Raw genomic sequence first — 12381 nt, forward strand, 5'->3', positions numbered from 1 at the left:
ACAAGCCTGATTGAAACCCATTAGCGCGAAGAACACCCGAGCTTTTTTGTTCTCAAGGAAACATTAAATTACGGTATTAATTAAGGCCCCCTTTGGGCGGCAGAGCGGCAGGTGTCTATTTCATTACAAGCTTGAGAAATAAGATTATTAACTTACTGCACCGAGCGGGAGCCATTTGCCGGAGTCCAGTGAACAGAGCACGCGGAGCATTTGGACCTTCACAATCCCCACCAGACACTGGGGCACTCAGATAAGCTGCAGCTCTACGACAATTAACGTGTTTGATGTAAATATATTGAGGGGTTTGTCAGTTCTGCCTAACCATAAAACTTACTTTAATAGCGTCACGTGCTGGCCGGGAGCCACTCATGGCCACTGCCCTTAGGCCCTGCGTCTTATTCAACCTCCAAAAAAGTTGAAAAAAGTGTGCAAAAAGAGATTAAAGCACGCGCTTTCTGGAGAACAGAGTTTATGGTCAGTGGTAAATTTGCGACACTGTAGGCGGTTTGGTTTGAGTAGAGCCTTGCAGATGTTTACAACGCTGAGATGGTGAGTAGCTTAAGAGTTTAACGTTGTTACCTGTGTGTGGTAGCCTGCTTGTGCTAAATGTTCTGATGGATTCATGAGAGGAGATCCTCTGCCAGTTTGAATAATATCGTATTGGTCAGTAAGAGAGTTTAGATGCTTGCCTCGTGGTTGTTGTGGTATGGTGAGAATTTAACACAGTGTGCAAGACTCTAGTTTAACATTTCATTTCGTTTCCTCATTTCAAATGAGGAGAATGAACGGAAACTTGCATATTCTTTTGTCTAGATGAAATTTTGAAAGAAAAATAATAGTAATAATGCTACTTATTGAACACTGAAACTTTGGGAATGGCTCATTCGTTGTTAAAACTGACAAATTCCCGTAGTTAGGACTACATTTATAAACTTGCAAAACAAACAGTCTCATTGTCTGATCTACCTTGATTGCCGCAATTTTGGCAATTTCTCATTACTGTAGGCTCAACCTCGCGCGCAGGAGCGAGTTGCACACACATCAAAGGCTACATGGCAATGTGTCAGGGTAAAGGCTATCTCAGTTCCCATCTGTTTCGTTAGACAGGAAACAACTGTCGTCGTTTTGGAGGTGCTAGGCGAAGCCATAAAGTTTTATTGCGCGTCAGGGCCGTAAAAGTTTTACAGGCATCCGTCCGTACTGTAAACAATTACAGGGGAACGAAGAGCCGTAGTGAGGCCGAATCAGAGCAGGACTAAGAGAACAGTAAAACTGAGAAGTAGAAAAGGACTCTATAAGGTCCAATGAGTGAGGATCTTTTGCTCAGGCGTATAAAATTGCGACTAAGAAATTGAGAATAAATGTAATTTTTTGCGATTAATGTAAATGTAAATTTGATGATTAAATAAATTATGTAGTTTGCTGTCATATTAAGACTATTGTACTGCTTCTACTACTACTACTACTACTAATAATAATAATAATAATAATTTATCTAAAAAATAACAACAACAACAACAACAACAACACACACACACACACACACATACATACATTTAGGGAAACCTGACGCATTGCGGATGCCATTGCCCATTTGGACAAGTGACATCGACCGGAAAGCACTCTTCAGGCTTTGCACTAAACCAACAGGCCTTCTGCAGAACAGCTCCAGCACCAACATGGAAACGTTCTCCTTCTGAGTGACACGAGTATTTTTTTCAGTGCATTCAAATGAAGCCCAGTTTGGACATTTAGTGCACACTTGCTTAGTGGAATCCTCAGAATATAAATAAATAAATGAATAAGAAGTCATCTGGGTTAAATAATTGCACTCAACAATTGTATCTTTTGTGCTAAAGACTTCTCAAACGTTTAATTTCAACATTTCAACCAGACGTACAGCAAACATGATCAGTGTCTTACAAAAACCACTGAACTTCCTGACACGCAGTCACAGGCACGGAACACAGAATCAAACAAAACAACAAAGTCGCAGTGAAGTGGCCAGCTGAATTATCGTCATAACAGATGCAAAGATGTTGAGTCTTCAGCAAATGAGTCTAAAAAGACAAAGTGATTTTGTACATATGTACATTCGTGTATTAATATATTAGTTCACCTTCAATGGTCCACAATTTAAACATAATACATGACCACCAAAAAAAAGAAGAGAAACCACATCTAATATCGCGTGTGGGTCACTGGAGACGAGGCTTAGAACTGCTGTTTGACTTTGAGCTTGGAATCCTTCTTCCACTTCATACGACGGTTCTGAAACCAGATTTTGATCTGCCTTTCGTTCAGACACAGGCTGTGAGCAATCTCGAGGCGCCTCCGCCGCGTGAGATAGCGGTTGAAATGGAACTCTTTCTCCAGTTCCAGGGTTTGGTATCTGGTGTAACTCGTCCGAGGACGTTTCCCATCCGATTCTGGAGCGGCACCAAAATAAGATAAAGACAAATCCTTAAAAAAAAAAAAAAAACACTAGGCCACATGCAGTAGCTGGAGCCTTATGAGTGCCATACAATGCTCATACATGGAGAATGTATGCATCTTCCCAAAATATAGCCTACATGGACTTTTTCAGTCCTGTCAATTAGTACAAAATCCAATTTTAACGTGGTGTCAAGCACATTTTAAACATTTAACAAAAATGTGGGAAGAAGAGTTGACATGCGACTTCACATGAGAAAAGCAGACAAGAGGTTGAAATGAGAAATATAAACAAACAAACAAACAAATAAATAAATAAAGAACGTCTGCTCTTATGAAAAAAACCTGATCTTTAATCTGACATCTCAATTTCAGCCAAATTTGATTCAAATTTTGATTATTTCCCTTTAAACGGATACAGTAGTGTTTTTGGAGGTGGTTTGTTTCCCTTATCCAATTACACCGTCATAAATTTGGCCCGAGATCGTCTCTTCGTCGTAAGCGGACAGCTTTACGAGCAATTGAAGCCTTTGTCATAAAATTTACGACCGCCAGTTTTATTATTTCCGAACGCGGTCTATAAAACCCCGGAAAAAAAAGAAAAAAGAAAACAATGAATGGAGTTGGGGGAGAAAAGCGTCGACGAACACATGGAGCAAGTGAAAGTGAGCAGCTACAGCTCGCTGCGACTGCAGGGAAAACTTTACCGTGGCTCATGTGCAGTTTAGTCATCCAGGGGTAAATCTGAGGCTGTTGCGCGCTTAGTGGCGCCTGACGAGCTTCGCGCGTTGCCGGAACGGATCGGGAAGCTCCCGCTTCGCTCTCCGTCGCGCTTTTCCTTCCGCTGTGATCTTCCAGGCGAATTCCGCGATTCAGGGCGCCCAGATTTTGGAATTTTGGAGACGCTATGGGCGGCCCCGCTCCAGCGCTACCCGACCGACCCGAGCCTGTGCCTTCCGCGGGCCTCGAGCTCCACGCTGACGGTCCCCTGATCGAGCCGCTCCGGTGCTCAAGCGGACCGAAGAAACAACTAGGCGACTCGGACGCCGAGGAGCCGCGAGCGAAGGCGGGCGCTTCGTGGTTTGACTTGTCGAACCACGAACCGGAAACGTAAGAGGTCATCATCTCACATGCGACGCGCTGCAGAAGAGAAACATTTACGCAGTTGAATTACTGCGCGGAGCCGATAATTTTGTTATTGTAAATGTATTTGATTTGTAGCTCTTTTGAACGTCGTGAGGGCTTTATATGCTAAAACGAGCAGGATTTATAGGTGAAGGTTTTTTTCTCTTTTTTTCTTCTTTTCTATTGCCCAAATATGGATTGTTTCAGGGGAATCACGTGCGTGTGTCGTCCAGTCATAAATTTGGTTAGATCGTACCAGCAGGTTATTGATGGAGGTGGGCAAAACATTTGATAAGTTGGTAAAGGGACACAGGAGGGTGGGGAGGCACGGGCAGGGAGAAGCGGGACTGAAGGCCAATAGCGTCACCTGCTGCTCAAGACTTTACAGGGCAAGAAATGGCATTTAACTCTCGAGACAGAATGCAGAGCCCAGTGTTACTGATTATTTACTGAATGAAAGCAAACGTGCGAAGCATGTATATATATATATATATATATATATATATATATATATATATATATATATATATATAATTTTTTAAGGAGAACATTTAGGATTAAGGATTTAGCGCAAAGAGCAACAGATTAATTAACATATATTCTATTGTTATGGAGTGATTTTTGAGAAGGCATAAATTAAATGGTTCTTTCGAGAAAGTGTTGTGTGTGGTCACTTTTGAAAATAGCTCTATATAGAACCAAAAAGGGTTCTTCTACTGTGTCGGTGTCAAGCTTGTACCCATACAAGAATCCATTTTGGTGCTGTAGAGCCATAAAGAATACATTCTCAAATCTGAACAACCATTTCACCATGCATAGAACCATTTAATCATGCAGGTGTCTCTTCGAATGTTTGTGGTTTTGCATAGAACAATTGTCTTTAATAAAGAACCCTTGAAGAATAATCCTTTTAAAGAGTGCACAACCTACATTAAGATAAGTTTTCGTCCTACTGATACTATTTTTACCATTTCAGCCATTTTTCCAGTAAAAAAAATAAAATGAAATGGGCCTTAATAAAAATGCACGATGGGATCAAGGCTTTACACAAAAGCGGGCGTTTAGATTTCTGACCTGGTTAAAATAACGAAAAAAATGTAATTTTAAGGAGATAATTTTTTAAAGTAAACAAAGCATCATGCCCTATAACCAAACAAAGGCTTGTGTTATTTACATTGTCCTGTTTTACTTACTAACGTGCTTACGAAATACAAAGTTTACATCACTCTCCACAATACACTTTTTTTAATAAGGGCAAAATATATGAACCACCGTCAAAAATAGTGACTCACAGAGAACACAAATCTGTCAAGCAAGTGTCTACATCTTGTTTGCTTTTATTAACTTTGCAGTTGAGAACTTGAGTTCATTGAGGTAAACTCTTTTGAACAAATCTAGCTCTTTAGCTTGAGATATAACAGCATTATTACGCGTTTCTGACAACACTTACAGAGCTCATGTCTAACAAAACCTTTTGTAATTTACAAAGTTTGAACATGTCAATAAAGTTTGTTGGTTGAACAGCATGTGAATGTTATTGTGTTGATGTCACGCTCGCTTTTTTCCTACAACCAAAAACTCTGGACTCTGTTGTTTTGTAATTCACGCCTTGCTTAGAACTAGACAGTACACAAACAGCTACCTCCAACTTAATGGTTACTTCTATAATTTTGCCTGCGAACTCTCATTTACAGTATGCTCGCTTAATAGTGTTCAAATTATTAACAGGCTACGATATGACTCAGTCTCATGCAGTGTAGCTCTAGTGCTCAGGGGATGAATGAGAGAACCTGACAGGTCATAAATATTTGTAAAATGGAACAGTTTAGACTTGTTTTCCCTTCTCTTTGCGATTTGCATTTTCCCATTTTACGTTATTATAAACTGTTGCTGTTTAAGAACTGCGCCGCTTTATTTAGTCATATGTGCTGATTCTTCATTGGTTATCATGAAAGACTCTTAAATGTTGTAATGTATAGAGAATATTTTGATTATTTGCTTGGCCTGAATTCCAAAAATACTAAGCGTCGGGTTCACCTTCAAAAGTATTTTATTGTGATACATTGTTTTCATGTTGACCAATGTGGTCACAGTCTCACTGTACACGGTTCCATCTAAAGGCTAATAACACTGCACCTGAAAGCTGAGGCATTTACACAAATGCTAGGAATGTTGCGTCACACTTTTATATTCATAAACACGTCCAGACACATTCACAATTCAGATTCAGTATACTTCATGTTTGCATCGTTTTAATGCTTCATACAGTTAAACCATGTGAAAACAATACATCGTAAAAACATAACAAAACAAAGGACAAGTTTTAACCTTTATAATGCCACAAGTCGTAGCCAAATAGACAAGATCTGATTTACTCAAACAACATGACATTTTTCTTCCTTGCTTAGCTAAGTATTAGCGTGATATGAAACATACATTCATGGCAGAAATTTTGCCAACTGGTGGGCTCAATTTGAGAGGCTACGTTTGGGAATGAAGTGTGGAATGAAGTGTTTGGTTCCTAAACATAAGAAAACATGGAGAGGTCACATATCTCCGGCGTGCATATGGCACAAAAGAGTTTGTTTCATTGAAAACAGTTTTGTCTTTAAAGCACTGTGCCAAACTTCAATAGGTAGTTTATTTCTTATAGGTAGTTACTCGTACAGCGGTTTGATACCATGAAGAATGAACACTCCAGTCCTTATTCCTTCTTTTCATTTGTCGCCCCTTCTTCTTCCTCCTTGCCTTCTTCTTGGCTGCCAACCGACGGGACGCTGTCGTTCAGGGTGGAGGTGAGATTGCTTTCCTTCTTCCACTTCATGCGGCGGTTCTGAAACCAGATTTTGATCTGGCGTTCGGTAAGACAAAGCGCGTTGGCAATTTCGATACGCCGGCGCCTCGTCAAGTAGCGGTTGAAATGAAACTCCTTCTCCAGTTCTAGTGTTTGGTAACGGGAGTAGATCTGGCGACCTCTCCGCCTGTCAGACCCATAGCCGACCCCTATAGAGGAAAAAGAGGTTTAATAACACATTTCGGGGAACTGCTTACAGCTTCAATCCAAAATAACTGCTCAGAATATACACACTTCAATATTAATTAGTTTAGACAACTTTACATTTCACCAATCGACCTCCATCCTCAAAGCAAGCTCCCATAAATCCATAAAAGCTCCTAGAACTTGGGATTTGTTTTGAATGGGCTCCTTCTTTCTGACAGCGCGTGTATTTTGGCCAAAAGGGATTTCCCCAAGAGATAAAAGGCATTTATTGCGGAGTGACGAGGAGCTCCTCCATTGCTTTATGGGGTGATAAAACGTGGGTTTGAAGTCGTAAAAAACAGCCCCCCAAAAATCTCTTGTGTTTAACTACTCACCACTGTGCGAGTTCATTCGCTGCATCCACGGATAAATCTGAACGGCGCTCTTTGGTTCCTGAGATGCGCTCCTGCCTTGTTCTGAAGCGTAGTCTTGCGCCAGGGAGCCCTGTGCGCTCTGTCCCAAGCTCTGTCTGCAGCTTGGGAGCACATCCTTGTCCTGGTAAAACACATTGGACCCGTAGTCATAAGGTGCCCGAGCGGAGCCGAACATAACGTTGTCTTGTGGTGAGTAGAACGGCGTGGAGTATATCCGGTTCTGGGCCACGGCGGCGCCATAGGACGAGAAATGGCGAACGGGGTCATAACTGGTGGAGTTCAGGGCCACATTGGGTAGAACCTCCTGGCTGCCGGTTAAATGGCACGAGAGCGACGGGTTCGTGAAATAGGAATTCATACCGTCCCTCTCTCCCTGTAAACCTCTCTCCCACTCTTTCCCTCCCTCCCTTACCTTCTCTGATTCCCCTCTCTCTCTCCTTCTCTCTATTTCGCTCCCTCCCTCGCTCGCTCAACTCTTCCTATCTCTGGCAGTCTTTGTATTAATATTTTTTTCTTCCAAAACACAGAACCGCTATGTCATTTATTTCGGCAACGACAATAAAAGGCACCATGTACGCAGGCGAGTGTTTCCAAAAGCCTCGTTCTAAGCTGGACAAAGATGACAGTGTCAGCTGACCACTTTCTGTCCAATCAAATGCGTGGGCATCATGAGGAAAGTGGGGAAAAAATGAAGTCGACTTTTTCATTCTTTGCCCAAGTAACTGCATAGCTTACCCAGTCAGAGTGTACGCCGCGCTTGGATGGAAATCCACAAACTTTTATTCAGTAACTTAGTGTCTCTCTCCCTTTCTTTCTCTCTCGCTGACACACACACACACACACACACACACACACACACACACACACGAAGTCTGCTTGTCGTTGCCTGATCCTTCTCAAACAAAGGACGTTTCTGAATTTAGTGCCTAAAGGTTCCAAGCACTTCTCAAAAAATAAAATACAACAACCATAAAACACAATTTCACCAGATTTTTGAGTCGTTCAATATGTCGCGTTCATTTCAACCAATTTCAGAAGAGAATTGTGCTGATGAAACAATAAAAAAATATAATAACAATAAAAAACTTTGAGATTTCAAGAAACGGACTTCGCGTGCGTTTTTCATCATGCTACTAATTCAAACAATTGCTTTTTGCAAATGTGTTGTGTGTCCTTGTGTATAAGGACCTGTTAATAGCAATGGAATAAAAAAACACAATTGGCTCGTGTTCAAATATTTATTTTGAACGATAATAATTTCACTTTTTGTTTTACTTTTAGGGAAACTGCACGCGCAAATTCTCATGTTTTTTTTTTCTCGTGGTCAATGCTAAGTTATAGTAGCCTACAACGTGGCCTGATTTCATAAAGCCATGTCCAGATTGTTTTATCCATATTCCTATTCTATGACTACATACATACATCTTTCTAGTTTAGGAAAAAATCACGAATGTAGGAAAAAATTCGCCAATGTAGAAAGTTTGAACATTTGCACCTCCTCAAATGTAACTCACTACCATTATGTATAATAGCGTAGCAAGATCTATGTAATATTATTTATTTTTTCCTTAATTTACAGACAGTCTGATCAATGTATTCCATTTAGAAACCAAAAAATGCACTTGTCAGGCAGTTACTGTCGCGCAATTTGTAATTTTGACATGCATTTTGCGGTTTTTTACCTTTTTTTACTTTCCCAAAAAGCGCTTCACAGCGTATGATTTCTTCAAACTAGCTGCATACTTTACTGTGTGTCTGTGTCCTTTTGTGCAGAGTGAAATGTAAAAGGGAAGGGGGGGTCGTTTATGGCAGTTTTACTGCTAAAGAATGCCTTAACGCCTGAGCCGCCGAAGTCATAAAACCAGACAAATGTCAGCTTCCAGCAACAGCGTGTTCAGCAGCAGCACGAGCGACTAAACTCTATTAATGGTTGTTCATTTTATTTACATTTACTTTTACTGTTGTCATTATTACTTGCATATCGTCGCTGTCGAGACGAAGCCTTGTCATTCTTTGAAAGAAATTGAAAGCACCAGCTGATCGTTACATTGCATTAGCATTTCATGATGAGCGGTCCGATTGAAATGCTCTAAAATGAGCTGGAAAACAATCTGATTCCATTAACTCCCATTCAAAGGTTAAAATGTGTTTTTCTTCTTTTCTTTCATGAAGTTATCTTTCTGGAGATGGAAGATTTTGCCTTGGTGTGTTGGACGATTTGCGCTCAGATTTCAAAATATGAAAAACGGCGCTAAACTTGTTTAGCCACATGCGGTTTAGTATGTTTCTCATCTGCTTGTAGACCATGCGGTCGACTGGGCTGAGCAGAAATTGATTCATTTTGAGCGTTTCAATGCCATAGCACAACATAATAAAACAAACCGCACTCTACCTTGAGAAATGAGTACATCTGTCTTCACGCTGGTGTCTAAACCCAATTCTATATAGAAGAAAAAAAAAAACTTTGGAAGAGGACAAACGGCCATTGACAAGTCTGAATACGTTTCACCACAAGCATAACTGCAGGGCACAGCTGAAGATAAAGGGAAGTCATGTGTAGCGCACTGAGCCTGAATGGCGAGCTTCTCATTTAAGTAGCACGCTGTCGGATACAAACCTGACATGTCACTTTGATCCTGAACTCTGAAGCCTATTAACATAATTTAGGCCACATGAGTCGCGCTGCTGAGTTGGCAGCAAAACAGACTGTGATGAGCGCATCCTGTACACGCTCTGCGATTGAGCCAGCGCCAAGCCAAAAGCTGCGAACAGCCATCCAAACACTGGCAACGGAGTTCCTGGCGATCTACTCGCTTAAACACGTTTACTTGATCACAACTGACCAGTAGACATTCTACCGCTGCACAATTTGTAATGTGAATATAAGCTGGAAAGGGAAAGTAGAGCTCTGGTGGATCTGAATTAGAAGCGCTGTGAAGTGTTTTATTGAGTCCTTCTGGCGAGGGCCATGAGAATTAGAACATGTTTCCGAAGATGTGTCATTTGGCAGTCAAAAACAGTATTGCGTACTTTACAACTTTAACACCAGCCTAACATTTTATATATAATATATATATAAATATATATATATATATATATATATATATATATATATATATATATATATGTGTGTGTGTGTGTGTGTGTGTGTGTGTGTGTGTGTATGTATGTATGTATGTATGTGTATAAAAACTAAAGTTAAACACAGGAACTAACTAAATAACTCTCAAAGTACTTCTTTAAACTTCTAAAGTAAAAAGTAAATTTATCTTTTACAATGTAGGCCACAGTTATAATTAATGAACTAAAAGTACAAAACATTTTTGACTAACATTTTATGCTAACACAGCTACAGTTCATTTCTGGGGGGAATTATTATTATTATTATTATTATTATTATTATTATTATTATTATTATTTGAAACCACTCTTCGGTATGACGCCACGTTCTTTAAGCTCTAATGCCTTTCATGTTTCTGCCCCTTTATATTCTAGCAGAGTCAGAGAGGTTTCTCTCGTGTTGCTTTCACAGTTAGATGGTTATGAGGTGTCGCTGATGTTTCCAAGACTAGAGAGACTTCCGCTGACGACCTTTTGGGGGGCTGTAAAATAGACACAATTGATCCACATTTGCTTCGGCAGCTGAACACATTGCGTCTAATCACGGAGTCATTTTTAAAGCTTGTAAATTGAAGTCAGAACTAGTTAGTCACAATTCAATGTTTGATCAGCTGCCCACTGCACACTTGAGTATTTTAGTGCATTTATTTGCTTGTTAAATACATGAGCTCTAACCTGCTTTAGTTCACTGGAGATTCAGATGTAGTTCTCAGTCTGCGGAGACTTTGTAATTGTCTTTTGAGAACAAACATTAATATGATACGAATTAATGTTTGATGGTGAACAATTATCAGAAAATTAATTCAGTTTCAATGAATTCAGACTAACTTCAGTGAGGGAGAGCCTGTCTTGCAATTGGATGGTACAATTCAGTTTAAAATTTCTGTTTTAAATTTCAGTTTTGGAAACTTAAGAAACGGATTGGTAATTAAGGAGAATGGGGACTTCTGCTTGCTTCGTTTTGCGTGTTCCCAAACCAGGGACAACCATAAACCTCACTTACTCATTTGACACGACCATGAATGCAACAGCTCCACCTTAAGCCTCACTGCGACTTGGCTGCAGTTCCACTGGAAGTAGCCCGTCTTTAATTTACAGTGTTATCGACTTTGTTTAAGCCACGAATGTTGAGGAATTAGATTAAAAAAAAAAACACATCAGAACGAATGCCTACAGAAACTGGAAGGAGATGAATCAGTGAATGTCCGCGAAGGGCCAGATTAAAAAACAGGGTATTTTAAAGACCACAGGAATTCCTGGAATAACGTCATGACGTATATGAAGGCTGCTCACGTGGCTCAAGGCAAAGTGAAGTCAGAACCTTCACTGTACTGCAATGGTGTTTCAAGAACAGTGATACGTTCTGACGCAATCTTGAGTTAACAAGATGTCAGACCGTTGTCTTATAATTTCATAAAAAAACAAAAATTCAAAGAAACATTCATAAGTGTTGGATGTTGAATGCAGTTTTTGTATTTGGAGCTTCTTCCTTCAGCTTCACAGAGAATGATTGTTTTTGTTGTTTTTATTATACTGGAGATTATGAAGGTGATAGCTAAAACAATTGTTGATAACAGCTGAACCGTATGCATTATATTGGGTTAATTCAGGATAATTGATACAAATATGTCCACTGTAAACATGCAAACCGAGCTTATTCAACTGATCTGTCCATTGTAAACTCCTGTAAAACAAATACATCCTCCGGAAGTGTACTAATGCAAACAACGCCAACTCTGAATGAAAAAAATCAGCGTCTGATTTGTAAACAGTGTCTCAAAGTTAAGCACGTTCACCTGCCATTGCAGAACGTTTTTTAAGAAAACTATGTTGGGGTTCAGCTCAAACACTGCGCCTAAATTTAATCTGAGAAACGTCTGATTTGTGAAAACACAATGAAGGCAGGCTAATGGCATAGAGCTGAACACTAGATGGCAGCATCCACCTCTGCAATATCAGCAATATAGGGACTCCATTCGTCAGTGTCAGTTGGTGGTAACGGAATTACAATTGATCTGATTTCGGTTTTTACTGATTGCTTTTCTGAACAAAGCACGTAGAAGACGTCTTAGAATAGTCTGCATGTTTAATAATGAAATATTAATGAAAACCAGGTGAACCACGAGCTGTCCTTCTTTTCTTACAGTCTTGAGACAACTTTATTAAAATAAGGCAAAAATTACTAGTACAGAGCTAAATACACATTTTTTGTGTGGCCACAAGTAAATAACAAAAAAAATATGCACATACGTCATACCACCCTGCATTAAAACTTTTATTTTGTAATTA

The 12381-nt window shown here is 39.9% G+C and overlaps 2 protein-coding genes across 2 annotated transcripts; both read right to left on the bottom strand.

Moving 5' to 3' along the window:
- Positions 1–1844: 1844 nt before the first annotated feature.
- On the bottom strand, positions 1845–3660 carry LOC108424627 (homeobox protein Hox-C5a-like). The gene is made up of 2 exons (XM_017692771.2): positions 3141–3660; positions 1845–2429 (listed from the first exon to the last, which is right to left on the bottom strand). The coding sequence occupies exons 1-2, from the start codon at positions 3556–3558 to the stop codon at positions 2215–2217; spliced, it is 633 nt and encodes a 210-aa protein (XP_017548260.1). The 5' UTR covers positions 3559–3660; the 3' UTR covers positions 1845–2214.
- A 1930-nt stretch (positions 3661–5590) lies between these two features.
- Positions 5591–8179, bottom strand: hoxc6b (homeobox C6b). Its single transcript, XM_017692770.2, has 2 exons — positions 6934–8179; positions 5591–6561 (listed from the first exon to the last, which is right to left on the bottom strand). Exons 1-2 carry the CDS (start codon positions 7328–7330, stop codon positions 6263–6265), a joined length of 696 nt encoding a protein of 231 aa, XP_017548259.1. The 5' UTR covers positions 7331–8179; the 3' UTR covers positions 5591–6262.
- Between the last annotated feature and the right edge of the window lie 4202 nt (positions 8180–12381).

This window comes from Pygocentrus nattereri, chromosome 21 (assembly GCF_015220715.1).
Source record: "Pygocentrus nattereri isolate fPygNat1 chromosome 21, fPygNat1.pri, whole genome shotgun sequence".
Taxonomy (NCBI): domain Eukaryota; kingdom Metazoa; phylum Chordata; class Actinopteri; order Characiformes; family Serrasalmidae; genus Pygocentrus; species Pygocentrus nattereri.